Source organism: Colletotrichum gloeosporioides, assembly GCF_011800055.1.
Source record: "Colletotrichum gloeosporioides strain Lc1 chromosome Unknown consensus_72, whole genome shotgun sequence".
NCBI lineage: Eukaryota > Fungi > Ascomycota > Sordariomycetes > Glomerellales > Glomerellaceae > Colletotrichum > Colletotrichum gloeosporioides.
This window is the reverse complement of record NW_025544717.1, coordinates 277,933-297,810: the sequence shown is the minus strand read 5'-3', so window position 1 is coordinate 297,810 and position 19,878 is coordinate 277,933. Positions and strand designations below refer to the sequence as shown.

The 19,878-nt window shown below is 55.3% G+C and overlaps 7 protein-coding genes across 7 annotated transcripts; 4 read left to right on the top strand and 3 right to left on the bottom strand.

Moving 5' to 3' along the window:
- Window positions 1–463: 463 nt before the first annotated feature.
- GCG54_00009538 (D-arabinitol 2-dehydrogenase) lies at window positions 464–1,472 on the bottom strand (the record flags this gene model as incomplete). Its single annotated transcript, XM_045409484.1, has 3 exons — window positions 464–664; window positions 726–839; window positions 894–1,472. The coding sequence occupies 3 exons, from the start codon at window positions 1,470–1,472 to the stop codon at window positions 464–466; spliced, it is 894 nt and encodes a 297-aa protein (XP_045260026.1).
- A 1,926-nt stretch (window positions 1,473–3,398) lies between these two features.
- Window positions 3,399–5,648, top strand: GCG54_00009537 (Dihydroxyacetone synthase; the record flags this gene model as incomplete). Its single annotated transcript, XM_045409483.1, has 2 exons — window positions 3,399–4,859; window positions 4,911–5,648. 2 exons carry the CDS (start codon window positions 3,399–3,401, stop codon window positions 5,646–5,648), a joined length of 2,199 nt encoding a protein of 732 aa, XP_045260025.1.
- Window positions 5,649–7,370: 1,722 nt separating this feature from the next.
- GCG54_00009536 (uncharacterized protein) lies at window positions 7,371–9,656 on the top strand (the record flags this gene model as incomplete). The annotated part of the gene is made up of 1 exon (XM_045409482.1): window positions 7,371–9,656. One exon carries the CDS (start codon window positions 7,371–7,373, stop codon window positions 9,654–9,656), a length of 2,286 nt encoding a protein of 761 aa, XP_045260024.1.
- Window positions 9,657–12,267: 2,611 nt separating this feature from the next.
- On the top strand, window positions 12,268–13,987 carry GCG54_00009535 (Sugar transporter STL1; the record flags this gene model as incomplete). Its single annotated transcript, XM_045409481.1, has 4 exons — window positions 12,268–12,325; window positions 12,383–12,663; window positions 12,723–12,780; window positions 12,837–13,987. The coding sequence occupies 4 exons, from the start codon at window positions 12,268–12,270 to the stop codon at window positions 13,985–13,987; spliced, it is 1,548 nt and encodes a 515-aa protein (XP_045260023.1).
- Window positions 13,988–14,172: 185 nt separating this feature from the next.
- On the bottom strand, window positions 14,173–15,105 carry GCG54_00009534 (putative enoyl-CoA hydratase; the record flags this gene model as incomplete). Its single annotated transcript, XM_045409480.1, has 1 exon — window positions 14,173–15,105. The coding sequence occupies one exon, from the start codon at window positions 15,103–15,105 to the stop codon at window positions 14,173–14,175; it is 933 nt and encodes a 310-aa protein (XP_045260022.1).
- Window positions 15,106–16,092: 987 nt separating this feature from the next.
- Window positions 16,093–17,482, top strand: GCG54_00009533 (uncharacterized protein; the record flags this gene model as incomplete). Its single annotated transcript, XM_045409479.1, has 2 exons — window positions 16,093–16,244; window positions 16,300–17,482. 2 exons carry the CDS (start codon window positions 16,093–16,095, stop codon window positions 17,480–17,482), a joined length of 1,335 nt encoding a protein of 444 aa, XP_045260021.1.
- A 261-nt stretch (window positions 17,483–17,743) lies between these two features.
- On the bottom strand, window positions 17,744–19,449 carry GCG54_00009532 (Vegetative incompatibility protein HET-E-1; the record flags this gene model as incomplete). Its single annotated transcript, XM_045409478.1, has 2 exons — window positions 17,744–17,769; window positions 17,829–19,449. The coding sequence occupies 2 exons, from the start codon at window positions 19,447–19,449 to the stop codon at window positions 17,744–17,746; spliced, it is 1,647 nt and encodes a 548-aa protein (XP_045260020.1).
- Between the last annotated feature and the right edge of the window lie 429 nt (window positions 19,450–19,878).

Sequence of the window (19,878 nt, the reverse complement as noted above, 5' to 3'; positions counted from 1 at the left end):
CAAACATTGCTATTGAACTCATGCGCGAGCATGACAGTGAGGTTCACAATTGAACTTGGCATCTCAGCACATGATGTTGATAATATGAGATATCGAGAGGCTCAACCCTGTGAGAAAGCCGCCGACACTGTCAGCTCCCTGAGCTTGGCTCATACGGACTCACATCAATGAGTGGATAACAAAAAAGCTTTGTGTCTACTGCAGGAAGGGCCCTGTTTCGAGTGATTGCATTCTCTTCTACGAAATAGAAACCGCTATTAATGCTCGCTCTAGTCATACTGATTCTACATGTCTGCACCGCGCGACTCTCATCTGTGGTGAACACCCAGGGGTGGGTGGCATCGAGTGAGTTGTTGCTCCCGAGGGGGGCTTTGTGCCATATTACGGAGCCAATCTCATCGAAGATCTCATCGATCATGCATGGGGTTTTGTTCTTCGTCGCATTCATATGAGAACACGTCGTTTATGCTGAGGCGCAGTGGCCGCCGTCGACGCGAAGGTCGGCTCCGGTCATGAAGGAGCTGCCCTCGGATAGGAGGAAGACGGCCGGAGCCTTGAAGTCCTCGGGAGTGCCGAGGCGCTGGAGCAGAGCACCGCGCATCCAGGTCGTCTCGACGTCGGGCTCGGCCTGCAGGAGCTGATCGGTCATGGCGGTGCGGATGTACTGTTGACGCATGAGTTAGACGTGGACGAGTGAGAGTGGCATGAAATAAAGGCCAACTTACACCGGGAGAGAGTGTGTTCACGCGGATGCCGTACTGGCCCCATTCCTGGGCGACGGATCTGCACATTTGCTGGACAGCGGCCTTGCTGGTGTTGTATGCGCTGCAAGTCAATCCCTTCAGAGAATGTCAGCCAGGGTCCACACTTTCCATACAGACTGCCAAACGTACGCGGTTGGCGATCTCTCCAGACATGCTAGAGATGAGCAGAATGCTGCCCTTGCTCTTGCGACCGACGAGCACGCGGGCGGCCTGCTTAGCAGTCACAAAGACACCGACGACGTTGACTTTTTGTATGCGCTCAAAGTCGGCGACGGGGTACTCGAGGGCAGGGATCTTCTGCTGGATGCCGGCGCAAGCGATGGCGCCCCAGAAGGGAGCGCCGCGCTGGTCGGCCTCGTCGGCGATCTGGTTGAAGATCTTCTCGGTGGCGGGCTCGTCGGTGATGTCGCACTTGTGGTATGTGACGGAGAGGTTGTTGGCCTTGGCCAGCTTGGCAAGGTGAGCCCACTCAACGGCGGCGGGCTCGGGGAGGATGTCAAGGCAGGCGGCGTGACCTCCGGCTTCGAGGACGGCGAGGGCGAAGGTGATTCCGAGGCCACGGCCGCCTCCGGTGATGACAATGGTCTTGTTGGCGAGGGAGAAGAGTTGAGGAGTAGCGACGGAGGAAGCGAGAGGGTCCTTGGCCTCGGGCTTGGGGTGGACGGGCTCCGCGGGAAGATCCATATCGCTGACAGCTACGGGAGGCATTGTGAAGGTTGAAGGTTGGGTATCTTAGTAAACAATGTGTATAGAAAGGATGATATTACAACAAGGCTGTCGACTGTCTAAAGGGTCGCAGTTGGTCAAGGTATGAATGAAGATGAGCAAGGCACAGGCAGTGAGAGTGGGAGTGAGCTAGGTGGACGAGGTCGAAACAGAAACATTGCGGTCACGGGTTGGCTATATGAGTGACACACGAGCGGCCGGGGAGGACGGGAAGACGACGACGAGTGTCGCTTGGAGTTGTGTGAAGACATCTTGGAGGATAGATTGCCGGGCGTTCATCGTGGCGACGGTGAAGCATCCCGACGCGCCGGGGCCAACGTGGTGCTGCAACTTCGATGTTTGCGCGGCATTGACTCCGCGGCACCGCTGGAGATGAACGGGGACGTGGAGGAGGGGGGCAGGTGCAAGCGCTCTTGGCGGGACGCCTCCGGTGTGAAGGCGGGGGGACGGGAGACGGCAGCCGGTCGGGTGAGGGGAACTGAGGGCCACTTGAGAGACACAAAGAGCAGAAAAGTGTAAGTCTGGACTCTTGTCTGTGGGTTGGGTTCAGGTCACGATGGAATCAGGAATAGACTTTCGGCGATGACGGGGCAAGGGGACGGCAGCAAAAATAGTTTCGACGAGATTTGCAACGTTTATTGGGTCAAGGACCCGGTTGTTTCCCATGGGAGAGATGCTGGAGACTGGAGTTGGGAAAAAAAGCAGGCGGAAGCGAAGAGGGTCTGTCTGATACTGGACGGAAGAGATCCTATTAGAGGACAGCTGGAGTCGATAATGCGCCAGCGTGGCATCCAACCATCCATCGACGACACAAGAAGCAGACAAAGAAAGCGATGGATCAAATGGAAAGCTACCTGCGATGAGAATTGTTAGTGTCTGATGGGTGTGGAGACTCCGCAACTAACAGCTTCAAAAACTGCGCGTTCACGCGGGTGGTTTGGCGGGGAAGAACGTTGAGACGGTGAGTGGCCAGAAAAGTCTTACGTAAGGAGACAAGAAGGTGGCTCGTGCCCGGCGCCAGCGACAAGACGGCAAAACGAAGCGCTTACAATCTCCCCCGCGGTGGAGCACGGACCATGGCCAGCTTTTCTCGCTTAGTCACCCGCATCTTTCTGCCTAAGGCTCATCCATCAAAGACACTGATAGACACTGATACGCCCGCTGCTCCTCGGGACTTTTCCGAGTCATCGCTCTGCGCTTCTGCGCTTCTGGTCCGCTGTTTTGTATCATCGATAAGAAAAAAATAAGGCGCTTATGATCTGAACCTTCTCTGTTCTCATTTTTGAAAAGTTCTTGTACATGCACCAGCGCTTGTCTTTACTCCGTCCTGAATTATGTACAACAATGCATCGCCCGACGCATCACTCGGTGCCAATGCTGCGAACTTTCTGACCAATGAGCATCATGAATGAAATCTGCCGTACTTTTCCCGACCAAATCTCCCGGCAGTCAAGTGACAGTCGCCGGTTGCTCCCTTCCCTTGCCTGTTTTGGGAAACGTTAAGCGCTCCTTCCGAATGCCGTACTGCTTCGCATTGGCTTCACATCCCACTTCCATCCCAAAATGGTCATCTCAAGCACACAGAGGGGGCACAACCAACCCAAGCCGGACAAGACCAGACCAGCATGGCCACGAATATATCTAACAAAATGGCCCCGGATGCCCGCCTCTACCGTCTGCTCGCTGGCCCTTCTGTTTCTCCTCACTTACCTCTCGAAAGAGACACGACTTGCTTGATACCATTTGCTTTTGACGGCTGCCTCTCTTTCTCTTCGTTGGATACTGCGAACGAGGTCAACGTCAACCAAGCAAACGACTGCGACTCCTGACGCTACCCCACACTCTCACACCGAGACCGAGATACCCTCACCTCGTGATACCCCCGACGCCTCTCATACGCACATCACAATGGCGCCCAGTGCAGTCCCCGCCGAGCCCGTCCCTCAGGGCGTTGTGGCTACAAAGTCACTCAACGGCTCAAACAGCCAGTTCCAGCTCACCGACGCCGACAAGAAGGAGGTCGACTTCGTTCTCCGCACATTCCGCTGTCTCATCGCCGACTTGTGTGAGCAGTTCAAGGGCGGCCATCCCGGTGGTGCCATGGGCATGGCTGCCATCGGAACCTCTCTTTGGAAGTACATCATGAAGTACTCTCCCAAGAACCCCAACTATTTCAACAGAGACCGTTTCGTTCTGTCCAACGGCCACACATGTCTGTTCCAGTACAGCTTCCTGCACTTGACCGGCTACAAGCACATGACCATGGACCAGCTCAAGTCCTATCACTCCAGCCGCACCGACTCTTTCTGCCCCGGCCACCCTGAGATCGAGCACGAGGGTATTGAGGTGACGACCGGCCCGCTGGGCCAGGGTATCGCCAACGCCGTTGGTCTGGCCGCTGCTAGCAAGCACCTGGCCGCCACTTACAACCGTCCCAACTTCCCCGTCGTCAACAACATGACCTGGTGTATGATTGGAGATGCCTGCTTGCAGGAGGGCGTAGCTATGGAGGCAATTCAGCTTGCCGGCCACTGGAAGCTTAACAACCTGGTCGTCATGTACGACAACAATCAGATTACTTGCGATGGCAGCGTTGACCTCTGCAACACCGAGGACGTGAACACGAAGATGCGTGCCTGTGGCTGGAACGTCATTGAGATAGAAGACGGCAACTGGGACGTCGAGGCCATCGTTCGTGCCATGGATTCTGCTCGCAACAGCAGTGACAAGCCTACTTTCATTAACATCCACACCGTCATCGGTATTGGCAGTGCTGTCGCCGGCAACGCCAAGGCCCACGGTGCCGCCTACGGCCCTGCTGACGTTGCCAACATCAAGAAGAACTTCGGCATGGACCCCGAGCAGCACTTTGTCGTGTCTGACCAGGTTTACAACTACTTCCGCGAGGCTATCCCCCGCGGTGAGCAGATCGAGGCCGAGTGGAACCAGCTGGTTGAGGCTTACACCCGCGAGCACCCTGAGCTCGCTGCCGAGTTCAAGAAGCGTGTCGCTGGCGAGTGGACTGCGGACTGGCGCAAGTTTATCCCCGCCAAGGAGGACTTCCCTACGACTCCCACTCCCTCGAGAAAATCGGCTGGTCTCGTCTGCAACCCCATTGCTGCTGGAGTCAACAACCTGATGGTCGGTACCGCTGACCTGTCTCCTTCTGTCAACATGATCTGGAAGGGCAAGGTCGACTTCCAGAACCCGGACCTGAAGACGACTTGCGGCATCAACGGCGACTACACCGGCCGCTACATCCACTATGGCATTCGTGAGCATGCCATGGCTTCCATCGCCAACGGTTTGGCTGCTTTCAACAAGGGTGCCATCCTCCCCGTCACCTCAAGCTTCTTCATGTTCTACATCGTGAGTGACCCTTGATCTTAACCCACCTACATGTCCATACTGACGAATCAGTACGCCGCCCCCGGTGTGCGTATGGGTGCTCTCCAGCGCCTCCAGCAGATTCACATCGCGACCCACGACTCGATCGGAACCGGTGAGGACGGCCCCACCCACCAGCCTATTGCCCTGCCCGCTCTCTACCGTGCGATGCCGAACCTTCTGTACATCCGTCCCTGCGACAGCGAGGAGACGGCCGGCGCCTTCATCGCGGCGATGGAGGCCAAGGAGTCACCCACGATCATCTCTCTCTCGCGCCAGAACCTCGAGCAATACCCCCAATTCACTTCCCGCGACAAGGTGCTCAAGGGTGCCTACGTCTTCAAGGAGGAGCAGGACGCCGACGTCACGCTCATCGGTGTCGGCGCTGAGATGGTGTTTGCCGTCAAGACGGCCAAGCTGCTCGCCGAGAAGCACAACATCAAGGCACGCATCGTCAGCTTCCCGTGCCAGCGCATCTTCGACAAGCAGTCGATTGAGTACAAGCGCGAGGTGCTCCAGTACCGCTCCAAGGCGCCGCGTGTGGTTATCGAGGCGTACGCTGTTAACGGATGGGAGCGCTACGCCGATGCCGGCTACTCGATGAGCTCTTTCGGACACTCTCTCCCGGGCCCCGACGCGTACAAGTACTTCGGTTTCGACGAGAACGTCATCGCCCCCGAGGTCGCCAAGCTCGTCGAGGAGGTCAGAGCCAATGGCGTGGACAGCCTGCGGGGCGAGTTCCGGGACCTGAACCCCGTCCACCACCACTAAGCACTTACTCATGAAGCTGTCTTGAAGAATTTTTTTCGCACATCACACCCAACGAGCTCTAATGAAGAAAGAAGAGGAGGACTGGTTCGGGACAAAGGTGCGAGCGGCGTTTAGGGGGGCATATTTGGCACATGGATTGCATAGACACGGATAACCCTGGATAGTAATTGAGCCCGAAAAAAGTTACACGATGCCTTATTTTGGAATTTCGAGCGTTGGCCACGGCATCAGCAGGCCGAGTTCCGAGTCATGAGCGAACCGGTGTCGCAGAGCAGCGCGGCCTCGTTGTGGACTGTCTTTGATTGGTTTCATTTCTTCGCTTCGAGCTGGGGGAAGATCGCATTCTCAGCCTGCGTTCTGTCTGTCCTCGTGGTCGTTGTTCAGAATTTCGGGCTCTGCTTTTTAAGGGATCACGGATGATGACACTATCGTGTTTCCATGTCGATTGGTCGGGGAAAGCTCCGACAAGTCCCCTAAAGAGATCAATGGGCGGGCATGTCAGTTCTCAGTCTTGGACCGAAAGTCCGCGGGCCACGCACACACTCAATCATGCTTAAAAAAGCGACAGCGTGACGCCCAATGCCATCCGGAACGGCAGTGGGAAAAGCTTGAAGGGGGGACTGCTGGGCTGCTGCTCCTCTCCGGGTGTGGGGGAGTGTCTGCGGACAGCAGAATGGCGGGGGTCCAGCCGGGGATCCCAGGGCTTTTGTTGCTGGACTTTGCTCAGGAGCGTCCCCCGAGACGAGGGGTTCAACGGTTCAGACCACTGAAAGCAGCGCATCGCATTCGCAGCCAGCAGCCCAACGCTCAGAGTTTGTCCCAAGAGCTGCGACGACAGGGACTACCCCTGTTTGTCCCCGGGGGCCAATCTCTTCAGCCAATTCTGGGGGCGACGGGCAGGCAGTTCGAGTGCCAATGGAGCTGTCACTAGGCCGTCCGACACCGCTTACAACTGCCCCCAGAATCTCCCCGCAAACTCTCCTCCCCGTGTGTCTGTCTCTGTGTTGTTGTTGTTCGAGTTGGTGAGCGAGGTACGGTAGCTCCATCACAGCTCAGTCCCTTTGCCTCTTTGACATTGGAGTAGTAGAGCGCTGCTCGGGATAGCTCTCGGCCACGATACATGACGCTACACCACACAGCCAACAGGAGGAATCGAAGAAGAAGAAGCAACAAGTCAGTCGCCATCATGTGCTCCGAAGCCGCCGTCATTGGGCACCAAACCTCAATCTGAACTGCAACTGCAGGGTCCTTTCACCTCTCAACCATCGGCAAACACCTCCTATGCAGTACTAGAATGAACTCTGTTTCATCTCCCGTCCTTGGCCTCGGGGGGAGTTAACCAAAGCTGCAGCTGTTCTCTGCTCTTCTTCACAGGATCCTGAACAGCTCCATTCGTGGCAATCTATCGAACCATTTTGCACATCTTACCTTACCTGATACACACACGACATCCCATCTCTACCCGCACCGCCCGCCCGCCTGGCTGGCTGTCTTCGCGGAAGCGCATGTCGAAGCGCAACTGCTCCACGAACTTCTCACACAACCTTTCACCAATTGGACGACCTACCCCAGCAATAGCCGCCTCCTGCTGCTGCTGTTGCCTCTCCTGCCGCAACAGGATTGCGCTTGCGCATTGCGATACCCAGGTCTAGACCCTCATCGCCTCACCAACGCCCGCACCGCACTGCCTCGGGGAAGCTTCAATCCCATCCTGCCGCCATCATGGTCGACAGGCCGCCGTCGCCGGCCGAGGAGGGCCAGACGACCCGGCCACATCCGCATTCTCCTCCACCACCTGCCGACCCCGACCCGGACCAACCTCCGGCAAAGAAGAAGAGGACCCGGACACGAACCGGATGTCTCAATTGCCGCCGCAAGAAGCGCAAGTGCGACGAGGGGCGGCCTGCGTGCGGAGGCTGCTCTCGCCGCAAGGAAAGGTGCGAATGGGGCATCAAAGTCACCTTCCGTGCTGAGAATGCCCAGACGATCCTGCAAGATCACCCGTCAATGAGAAAGGCTAGGAGGCCACCTCCGCGGCGGCATTTTGAGATCCTTGATGTCACGAGCGAGGTTATTCGGGACTACCACCTCCCACCAGGCTTTCACGACTACGACTCCGAGCCGGAACCAGAACCCTCGCCATTGTCACCACCAGGAGGCGATGGTGAGGGAGACCGTCGCAAGAGCCTCGAGCATGACGAGACCAAGACCTTTGACAGCCCTGTATCGTACACGACATCGACGGCAGGTGGCCATACAGCTTCCATTGCGGGCTCGAATACTGCAAAACGAACCTTGTCTTCTTCAGGACCTAGTTCTGCACCAACAGATCCGGTTGCTGTGTCGGGCTTTGGTTCGCTCTTGACCCCATCAACACGCCGAGATGACGAAACCAGCGACAAGGGGCACGCGCAGACGGGCGACCGCATGGATTTCCAGGCATCGCCTTCGTCGGCGTCGCAGCAACTGCTAACCGACAATGCTGTCGCAAACCTGATATTCCTTAGCCAGGGCGGTGGTGCTGCTGGGCAGGGGCCACACGACCATCACTCGACGACCACGGTCAGCGGCATTCCCATCACAACCCTCGCTCTCGACCCCCTGATAGACGCGCCCTTCGAGTTTATGGACCAAATGTTCACGCCAGAGGGCTCCTACGAAGACGGAATCTTCTTGCCAGGATCCGCCTATCACGAACTACACTCAACACTAAGGAACCACCTCATCCAAGAGGTACGGTCAAATGGGCCGACAAGACCAGGTTCGCCAGCCTCAGGTCAGAACTCAAGACGAAGATCCATCGACGCCAGCTCCGGCGAGAACTCGTCTGCCGAAGCCCCAGAGGCGACTGGGGAGATATCCTCGGATCACGAGCCCCCTTTCCTACCCCTGGAAGAGGAGTGTGCGCTATGGAAGAATTGGGTGGATGAGATCTCACCCTGGCTGGACAAGTTTGACAACCAGCGGCACTTCCAACACTCCTTGCCGACCATGGCTCGATCACATGACCACCTGCGCTATTCAATGCTTGCCTTGTCTGCCCGGCAATTGGAGCTGAAGAACCGGGACCGGCCAACGGATCAGAGCCTGGCCCTCTACCAAGAAGCGATACACCTTTTGCTACCACAGCTCTCAACCCGAACAACAGCAGTCATAGCATCCTGTGTGGTGCTTTGCGTTTTGGAGATGGCGAGCTGCTCGCCAAAAGCCTGGCGAAGACATCTAGACGGCTGCGCTAGTCTGATGGAAGCCGTCGGCATGAACGGCTTCGTAGGCGGTGTCGAGCAAGCTCTCTTCTGGTGCTTTGCCAGAATGGATGTCTGCGGCGGTCTGATTTCGTCGGTGAAAACTCTGATCCCGGTCAACCACTGGGCATCACAAATCGACCTCGAGGCAGATGTCGGGCTATTCCTCTCCCACCCCGGCCACGATATGTGGGCGAACTATGCAGTCTACATCTGCGCCCAGGTCCTTGACCTCTTGGCCCCACTCGCTAAGGCGAACCCGGGTGGACTATTCTTTGACGGACCTAGAAATGACATGAGATACCGAGTGCGGTGGATGAAGCTATGGAGATACGTCGAGGACTGGCACAGCCGTCGGCCGTCCGAGATGCAGCACATCATGTCGATCCCCTCGTCCGACACAGAGCCCTTTCCCAAGATACTGTACAGCAACCCGGCCGCGATATCGGGCAACCAACTATACCACACGGCGTCACTCCTCATGTTACAGAACAGGCCAGCATCGCTCCGGTTATCCCCGAGACCTCGGTCAGCGCTCTGGCATGCCAGACAAATATGCGGAATATCAATGACTAATCACCACCACGGGGCCTGGACAAACAGCGTCCAGCCCCTTTGGATTGCGGGACGTTGCATGAGCCACCCCGCGGAGCATCGTGCGATACTACAACTCCTGGAAAAGATTGAAAAGGAGAGCGGATGGGGCACCAAGTGGAGGGCAGATGACCTGAAGGAGTTTTGGGGAGACTTGGGAGACGGTTAGTATATGCCTCCGGCTGTTTTTTCCTATTTTATCATGTGCGTGAACACGAAAGCATGAATTGGATGATAAATTGGGGGAAGGGATGCATCTACAATGTTGTTCTCTTTTCGTTTTGGTCAGATGGGTTGAAGAAGTTGCTCTGACACTACATTCTGTGTGAGTAGCTGCAGCCGCTCGGGAAAGAGTTGGCGCAACGCGACCTCAGCGCCACGCGTCGATATTCAGTATCGGCTCCTCTAGTATCGAAACAACAGCAAGTCTATGATACCAAAGCCTAAAAGCCGCATCCACACATGCGCGCGCAAGATGGCTCCAATACTACGTACAGTACATCACAAGGCGGACAGGATCCGGTCTAATGCTTCCAGCGCGCGGTCTCCGAGAGACTGGATTCCGAGATTAGCATCACGCAAAAAGGTTTCTGTGGTACCCGCCAAAAGCTTCAACATCTGACGTCGCGATCCCCCCATCTGGGAAGAACGAAGCGGCCCCATGGGCAACAAGATTGGCGGCCCCAGACTGCCTCGGGCTACGAGCGAGCGACCAAGGAAGGAAGGGCGTGGAGAACGTGGGTCGAGGCACACATCCCCACCCCGTGTTTTTCATGTGTCTTCTTTTTTTGCTCCCTCCCCGCCAGGGAGTGACCCCGTGAGTCGTACGGAATAAGGTGAGGTACTACCGGCTTATTTTTCACACTGACGGCAGGCGGAAGCCCAGCGTTGCGGCGTTCATGCGGGATTGCGGAGGAGGACGACAAGGGACCGGCCGGGGTCAGGGACGGGGGATGACCTCATTTCCCTGTGGCCGTTCCCGTTTTGGGGGTGGTTCGACGGGAACAAGTGCGAACTTTTGACGCGGCCCCGACCTGACAGTGCGCTAGGGACGGGTTAAGACGGAATTGGAGGCTCTTGGGCGGCAACCCGAGGCGCAATTCACGTTGGAAAATTTCGGTGGCTGATTTGATGCGTCTCTGAGGCGTCGTCTGGGTGGTTTGTCGGACTCTTCGTCCGTACCTCATCATCGTCTGGTCCCAATTGCCCATCGGTTGACGTTCTCCGGGCTGAACGGCATGCCTCGAGTGAAACGGCAGGGGTTTCTGTTTCTCCCAGGAGATTTTCGCCTCTGCTTCAGCCGATCGATGTGCATGCCATACCAGTAGAGCCAGATGGGAGCCAGAACCAGAGCAAGGGCGTCAGGGTTCGTTGAACAAGTTGGATGCTTGGTTGCTGGGGTGGGTTGTAGGGCATGTTCAGCCGCAAGTCTGGTTCGTGCGCTTCGAATGACCTCGCAGCTTTTCTTCTGCAGGAAACATGGGGAAAAGTGAGCAATCACAGTCGTCCATGACGGCTCAAACAGGCCACTGTTGGATCGGTGCTAGGCCCGTTGACCGACGGCTATTCGGAGGGAGCCGGAGCGGCACGGCAAGTGGAAGCAGAGTTGTCTGAGTCTCAGTCCTCCCGCCGGCCGCGGGCGCTTTCAACTGCCCTGTCATCTTTGCAAAGGGCAGCTCGACGCCCCCTCCACAGAGTGGCCTTAAGTCGGCGAATTTGACCCTGATCCCTGTCTGTTCCGTTGCGGCATCGCTCCCTCCCACCATCCACCCATCGGCACTGGCCCCGGATTCACCTCCGGACCTTGGCCATGAGCCATGTCGATTGTTCAATTGCATGGCTGGGTTCGGCAAATTTTCTCCCCCAAGAAAAAAACCCGCGGGAAACCTGCCAGGGACTTGGGTGCCATCTTGCCGCTGTTAGGCCCCAATGGCAGACCACAACTATTGGTCGTATTGCATTGAATTGCGCGCACACACAAACATATACTACGCTACTTGATATACAAAGGATTTTACTAAAGAAAAAAAAAAACAGAGACAAAAAAAACCTCCCAAGTCTCCTCCCGCCTACCGGGTTCTCACGACCGCAGACGTCGTTGCGAGTCAGTTTCGTGCCGTCCGCCCATTGAAGCGCCTCCAACTGCCCACAGCAACCCAAGAACAGACATCGGGGTGCCGCTGCAGTTCACGTCGTCGCGGCCCCCCCCTCCCCATCTTCAGTTCCATGGTCCCATTCGCATGTCTTCTTTGGTTGGCCTTAATTACCTCCGCGCTGGGGTCCCCGCACTCCGGTACCCTGCGGGGAGGGGACGAGGTTGCTCCATGGGTTGAAGATGCAGCATTTGACACAGGTTCCCCAAGGTTTTGGCTGCAATCAAATGACGTTGTTTCGTAGCGGCGCCTAGTGGTTAGACGAGGCGAAAGGAGGTTGTTGGTAGCGGAGTTTTTCTTCGTCTTTGCTTTTTTGTGTACCTACTTGCATGCACACGCTCTCAACACCAAAAGCTCACATAGCCATGGTCACTGGAAGTTGTACATATAGATAGCCACGCCATCCCCATCCCATCGTAAGAGGGGGCCTTGTCTCTTTCTTTTTTTGACCCAGTCAGCTTTGACCCTCCCCCAGATCACTCTCACCCTCTCATCGGTCCGCGATTCAAGTCATCGCGTGAGACACGAGAGCATCCCCCACCCTCTTATTTTGATGTTTTGGATTTCGAGCGACAACATACATACACTCCTTACTCATCGCCTTCACCACCACCATCGCCATCCATCATGACCATCCTCACGGGTCGCCCTCTCAACTGGGCCATCACGGCCACGGCCGGATCAGGTAAGACAACACTCCGGGAGGTCGCCGGGGGATTTTCTTGTTAACGCGCGGATTTAGGTTTCCTGTTATTCGGTTACGATCAAGGTGTCATGTCGGGTCTCCTCACCGGCTACGCCTTCACCCGGACGTTCCCCGAGATCGACACCACCAACGGCGGCGGGGGCAGCTCCTCGCTGCAGGGCACCGTCGTGGCCATCTACGAGATTGGATGCTTCTTCGGCGCCATTTTCTGTCTGATCTTTGGCGAGCGGCTTGGACGCCGCAAGTGCATCATGCTCGGCTGCATCGTGCTGAGCATCGGAGCCGCGTTGCAGGCCGCCTCTTTTGGAATCCCTCAGGTAAGAGGCAATGGCCGGCATATCTAAGTGTGCTCATCACTCACCAATGTTCTTTTCAGATGATCGTCGGAAGAATCGTAGCAGGTCTAGGCAATGGTTTGAATACTAGTACAATCCGTAAGTATCGATGATAATATCCATCCATCGTGGACAGAGATGCTCATTCTCATTAGCTGTTTGGCACTCCGAGTTGATGAAGGCGGATAACCGAGGCAAGGGTCTCGCCATTGAGCTCGCCATCAACATCTTTGGCGTGGCCCTCAGTTACTGGGTCGACTACGGCATGAGCTACGTCGGAAACGACTCGCAGTTCCGCTTCCCCCTCGCCCTGCAGATTCTCTTCGCCATCGTCACATTCCTTGGCGTCCTCGTCCTGCCCGAGTCCCCCCGTTGGCTCATTGCCCACGATCGCCACGACGAGGCCCGACACATCCTCTGGGCCGTCGAGAAGGACGCCCACTCCATCACCGAGAACGATCCCAAGCTGCAGGCCAACCTCGCCGAGATTCAAGCCGCCATCCGCGAGGAGCGCGAGGCTGCCAACACCGGATCCTTCAAGATGATGTTCAAAAACGGCGACCAGAAATTCTTCTACCGCACCATGCTGGGTATCGGCGGCCAGTTCATGCAGCAGCTGTCCGGCATCAACCTGATTACTTACTACGCGCCCGTCATCTTCCAGGAGTCCGTCGGCATGTCCCACAACCTCTCCCTTCTCCTCGCCGGCTTCAACGGCATCGCCTACTTCTTCTCCTCCCTCATCCCCATCTGGGTCATCGACCGCCTCGGCCGCCGCAAGCTCATGCTCTTCGCCGCCGCCGGCCAGTGCGCCTGCATGGCCATCCTCGCCGGCACCGTCTCCAACGGCAGCGTCCCCGCGGGCATCGTCGCCATCGTCATGCTCTTCCTCTTCAACTTCTTCTTCGCCGTCGGCCTGCTCGCCATCCCCTGGCTTCTGCCCGCCGAGTACGCCCCGCTGGCCATCCGCACCCGCGCCGCCGCCCTCGCCACGGCCTCCAACTGGATCTTCACCTTCCTCGTCGTCGAGATCACGCCCGTCAGCATCAACAACATCGGCTGGCGCACCTACGTCTACTTCTGCGTCTTCAACTTCTTCTTCATCCCCCTCATCTGGTTCTTCTACCCCGAGACGCAGAACCTCAGCCTCGAGCAGATCGATCGTCTCTTCACCGGCGGAAAGGTGCAGCTGCACTGGAAGGCGAGCATGGGCACCCCCGGCGATGCGACGCACGGTGTCGTCGAGAAGGACTCCGAGTCTGGCTCTGGAGAGCTTCGTGTGGAGAACAAGGAGTTTGGCCAGTAATTTGTCGGCTCGGTCAAAATTGGAGGTAGAGCTGTTTGTGCTCTGGTTTTAGGGGTTGTATGTGGTGGAAGCTTATGATATCCAACGGTCACGTACCGTAACGTTGTGCGAAGGGCGAATGGTTTTACATTGAAGGTGCAGACTGATAACCGTAATAATACAAATGGTCATGATCGTCTGCCCATTCACAGCTTGCTGTCAACCCACACGGGCTTCCGCTTCTCAACGAAGCTCTTGACTCCCTCCGTCATGTTTTCCGCGGCCTCCATCTTCCGGTAGATGGTCCGATCGACCAATCCCGTAGCATCCTCTGGCCCCAGCGCCTCCCATCCGCTCTTTAGTCCCTCTCGGGACACAATCACCGAGTCCGGGGAATTGTTGGCAATGGCCTCGGCAGCAGCCAACGCCGTGTCCAACAACCTGTCCGGCTCCACAACTTGGTTCACCAGACCCCACGAGAGCATCTGCTCGGGTGTGTAGTCCGACCTGCCAATCAACGCCATCTCCGTCGCACGCTGTCTACCCACGGCCTTGATGAGCCTAGGCAGCGCGCCCGCGATAGCCACCACGCCAATCGTGACCTCCGGAAGCCCGAACTTGGCCTTGGTGGAGGCATACACCAGGTCCGCGTTGATGATCATCTCCATACCCCCACCGAGACACAGCCCGTTAACGGCCGCGATGACAGGCTTCTTGCCACCTCTATTGCTCAAGCCGCCGAACCCAGCGGACGACGGCCACTTTTCACCGGGCTTGGCATCGGGGTGCGAGGACGTGACGACAGGGGCTGGAGAGGCCGTGGCTGTTGCCGCGAGGGCGCCACCCGAGCCGGTGCTGACGGATGACGGGGTGGGCGACTTGCCGGAGGTGTTGCGGACGTTCCACTCCTTCAGGTCGGCGCCAGCGCAGAAGGCGCGGCCGGTGCCGGTCAGGACGGCGCATCGGAGGGACGGCTCGGCGTCGTACCACTCATAGAGCTTGGAGAGGGCGTAGTGCTGCGGCGAGGGGATGGAGTTGAGATGACGGGGCCGGTTGAGGGTAATCTGAAGGATGTGGGGACGGGGGAAGGTGATGTCCGTGTCGGGAACGGGAGGAGGAGGGGACTTGAGAGAAGCCATTTTGGTGATGCACGGATGCCGTTGTTGTGGCAGACAGGGAGGCAGTACACAGCTTCGGGAGTGCCCTTCAAGTCTCAGAAAGCTGTAAATTCACAATCGAAAGGCCTGACAGTGTCAATTGAGGGCTTTGGAAAGTGTCAGTGATGAAAATTGGTAAGTGCCGGTAAGATTGTTGAGAGACGTGAGGTTGGGGGCGGTCCGGGGTAAAGAGATGATGTGTTGCAGGGGCAATTGGCGATTTGCCTCGGCTTGTTAGTGTAATCGGGATTCATTTCCGTGCGGGGCACACCGAGCTCGGTGTGTCTCGGTAAGCCGAACCATACGACACAAGCCGTGACACTGGAGAAACTGGGTCTGTTCAATGTACGGTTATTTCATTTGAAATGCCCTCTTCAACATATTTCTGCTTGGGGATTTTACGATCGCCGTTATTTCATGAGCTTTGCCCATGGCGAGTTATACTACGGTGCGCAGATCTCTGCTTTGCAGATTCATTATCGGCGATTAGGCCCCTGAAGCACGCGATAGTAGGTGCTAAGAATAACCTTCAGCCATTATTTGAGGTAACGCGGGATAGTTGAAGGCGCAGAGCCAGAGGGAGAAGGGTGTGCGTGAGGGCTACAGCCGACATGTAATGGGACAGCTCCGGTAGGATTGCTTCAGCGTTCACGATGCATTTTCTTTTTTCCCCTTTCTTTTTTATGTTTCAGGTACTCGGTTAGCGTTCACAATCCACGCGTGTTATCTCTGCCATTTGATTCTAAATAATTCGAATGCAGCCACAGCCAGGTTGCAAATTCATCCCATATTACTTGATGCTTGCTTACGGTTCCTGGAAAGTATAAAGCCCCGCTCCCCATCATGATCTACTCCGACTCACCTCGCCAGTTGTGCTCTGCTAGCCTTGGCCATCTATTCCCTCTGCAAGACTTCTTCACATCAAGAATCGCAGTAGCTGAAGGCGGGGCGAGTCATTTACAGTCCACAATGGCAACCGGAATCAACACGCTAGCTGCGTACTGTCAGTTCATACCAGAGACGGTAGATAAGTCGCTGTTCCGATATGAAGATGTGGACCCAAGAGAGGCCGACTTCTTTTCCCGCTTTTCTGAGATCGAAGTTAAGAACGAAGACATCAAGTAAGCATGTGGACCAACAGCCGGTAACAACACTGATCTCTAATTCGAACCCCAGAACAGATAATGCGACCAATCTTCCTACGACGGATGCGGCAGGCCGTCTAGTGGTTGCATGCCATAAGCGCTTCTTCCCGATGGACGAGGAAATCTCTCACACCTTCGGGTTCAAGTTCTTCGCTAAAGGGGCTGATCGGGCGCGACTCTTTCGTGTCTACTGCCACATCGTCCACAACGGCATCACATACGAACAGCTTCGAAAGGCATGCGAGGACGACAACTTACAAGAGCTCCTGATATCGAGCTGCCATGAGACGGGCCTGGCTGACGATGCCGCTTGGCTCAAAGGTCTCCAAGGCTTCGGTACCAACTCGCAATGTCCTGTTTTTGGGAATATCTTCTGTGACGTGGCGAGCCAGTGGTGTCCTCCCCAACTCTGCGACACCGTCATGACGGATATTCGTCCTCTCTCGAAGCGTCAAGCCTTTGTGTTTTGGACGCAGATGAAGCTCGGATTGATTCCTAACGTGGACGAGGATAATTGGATTGACCTTGGATTCTGTACGGCTCCCAACTGGCAGAGCTTGTTGCACCTGCGACGCGCTTACCGGAAGCTTCTCCATGAGACATGTCTCGAGGAGTTCTGGAGCGCCATCACGCACTCTACTATCCCATTCTTATTCGAAAAGCATGACCTGTCTAACGAAATTGCTGGACTTCGCAACTTCAAATGCCTAATGAAAGTTGTCGGGAAAAGTTATGAAAGTGTCTGGCAGCTCAAGAGATACGCCCAATGGGAGGGGACTGGACCGGTCTCCGCCGTTGCTGTCGACTACGGGTTCATGAACTGCAAGACGCCCAGACAGCGTCAGCGCCTCCGCCAGCTGTATGCTAATTACTTCGCAAAGGGGAAGGACGAGATGAAGTTGCATCAAGCGTGCATTCGAGGAGACTTGGCTCTTTTTCTCCGAGAAGCTTTGGACGGACTTCCGGTACCCGATCAGCTGCTCACCAACGCGTATCCTGTGGAGCCTCTGGATCAGATGGGCATGATCACCGTTGGAAAGACCATCTTTGCGCCGCCATCAGTCCATAGTGAAGCTGAACTTGTTGCTAGCGCAGAAGGCAATGGTGCCAGAGTTGTTCCCATACTGGAAAGCCATACGGATAGTATGCGTGGTATGATGGAGGACATGGCAGCGTCATTGCATGACTGCACTTACAGCCCGATAGGACCTTAATATCTATGCCTGACCCATGGTTTGAACGCTGCAGCGTCGTTTCGAAACAACAATTGAGATTCTCAGGATAGGTCCAAGCATATATTCAAAAGACCAGTTGATGGAACCTCGTGGTTTTAATACTCATCGTCCTTACGCCTGTTATGTTATCATTCATACAGGCTTATGTTGAGTTCAGTAATGCAATCGCTATTGGAGTGTACGCAATCCGCCTTTTTCATTTTTTATGAAAACATCGGTCGTCCCTTGTCATCGCCTAAACTACGCTGCAACGTACCCCACGTATCCTGCATACGTGGGCTCATATGATCTTGACTCGAAAGTACAAGATAAATAACCCGCATACGTCGACCATCCTCGCCTGCGATGTCTCCATCCAGTGCTATGAGTATCTGTACGGTGCCACTCGGTGAAAGCGCTGAATGGAAGTTACAATCGGGCATGTTCTCTGTGCTGTTGATGTGCACCTCGAATTCGCGGAGCCAATCATCAACGTTGTGGTCCGCGAACTTGGGATCTAGAACTTCACAGTTCCATTTCAAGTTCCCCTCGCTTTGACCCACTGAGAGAAAGACGAGAAACCTCTCATTTTGGTAGTTGATTCTCAGTATCAAGCCTCCAAAAGCATGTGTCAGGGCTGACCGAAAGCCAACTGTGCTGTACACTGGCCTTGATATGTGCGATGTGGGGGTCTGCTTATGCTGAGGGACCAAGCAGTCGACTGAGGTAATCATTTGCTGGTTTATGTCTGTGGAAAATGATTCGTCGAGGATGTTGATGTGAAAGCCATACTCAAACAGATGGCGATACGGCCACGGCATAAGATCCTCTGTATTCCTCGAGATCTTGTACAAAAGGTACATTTCCTTAGTCTCGCATACCATAGATCGGTGGACGGGAAATGGGCGACTGGGGAACGGGCATCTTCGGTAAATGTGCCCCTCTTCCATTAGAGGCAGGCACATCATTCGTTTGTGCTCCGGGTCCGCATCATCCGTGCTGATGACGGACAACATGGCGCCGAGACAGTTGACTGCAGCTACCACAGGAAGCTTGATGCGTAATCCGACATTAGTGACTTGATATGGCGCGCTCTCAAAGTTTCTGTGCGTGGCCACGAAAGAGCCTGAATTTGAAAAGACTGATGGAGAAGGAGCCAGAACGCTCTGCCATTGATCAGGGGTCTTGTCTGCATCCCAAGTCCAGCAGAAAATGGTGTGGTCATCGGCGGACTTGATGATTTCCTCTTGCAGCCGTAGAAAAGCCCGTGAACCCTCTCCGTAAAGCAGCGGCATGTTGATGTCGAAGATGCCGAGCAAGCAATAAGCCATGTCTTCAGGTCGTGTTGTTTGTCGATTGGACGCCCAGCTCATACGTGCAGCAATGCTTGCCGACCAGATTCTTCTAGTGTCGGTGAGATAACTAACGTCGATACTGGTAATCTTTGAGATTTTGAACATTAGTTCAGACTTGGTGCCGATCTCTGTCCATTCCTTGGTGAAGAAGAAGACTTTCCGGGGAGCTAACAACTCCTGCAAGGTCCACCCGCGTGTAAACCATCGACTCGAGCCAAAGTTTGAGTGTTGGTTGGAGTGAATCTTGTGGATGAGCTCATTTTCCCATTCAACATCCGCCATGTACACAATACAGACGGTAGCCCGTTCGTACCACGCAAACATAGAGTTGATCGCCTCTGAGAGCTCAGCGCTGCTCGATTTGTCGATACAGATAGTGTCTACCCAGAGGTAACGCAGCTTGTCGTCCCGCGTTTTTGAGCAGGCATTGATGATCTTAAGGTACCCATCCTTCTCCAGATACTCAGGAGAGGGGTTGCCGAAATTTGTGATCCATTCTTGGAAGCTGATCTCGTCGCTGCCCCATGTATGAGATAGAATGGCGTATCTTGGAACTTGCTCTCCTGCATTGAATGTTTCAATCTCAAGAGTATGTACATTAATCAACTTCATTGCTTCTGGACGCTCGGTTGGCGGTGAGTTGAAGATGTTTAGCTGCTGATGGCCCCACAGATGTACACCAGTGTTGCGCCTCATTCGTGGGCTGTAGATACTGCGACAGTGTGCAAAGCTTTTGACACGGTGGTTGCTGAGATGTCCACTTGTACCGATTTAAGTGAGTGTCTGGCTACTTCATGCAAGGTAACATCCTATGTAGTCAGAGAGAGCCCACCGTGGGTTGTGAAGCTGTTCTTTCTCAAACGCAATCGTCACTCAATACATAGTTTGGCATCAAGAAGCGGCATATCGGCCTTAATGCTTCGACTTCAACTGCAAAAGCTCTTCTAATTCCTAAGACAACAGTCACACCTTTTCGCTCGCAATAGTGGTATCATCCAACAAAATCCAAATCGTCAACCCCTCAAAACCTAGAAACCCTCC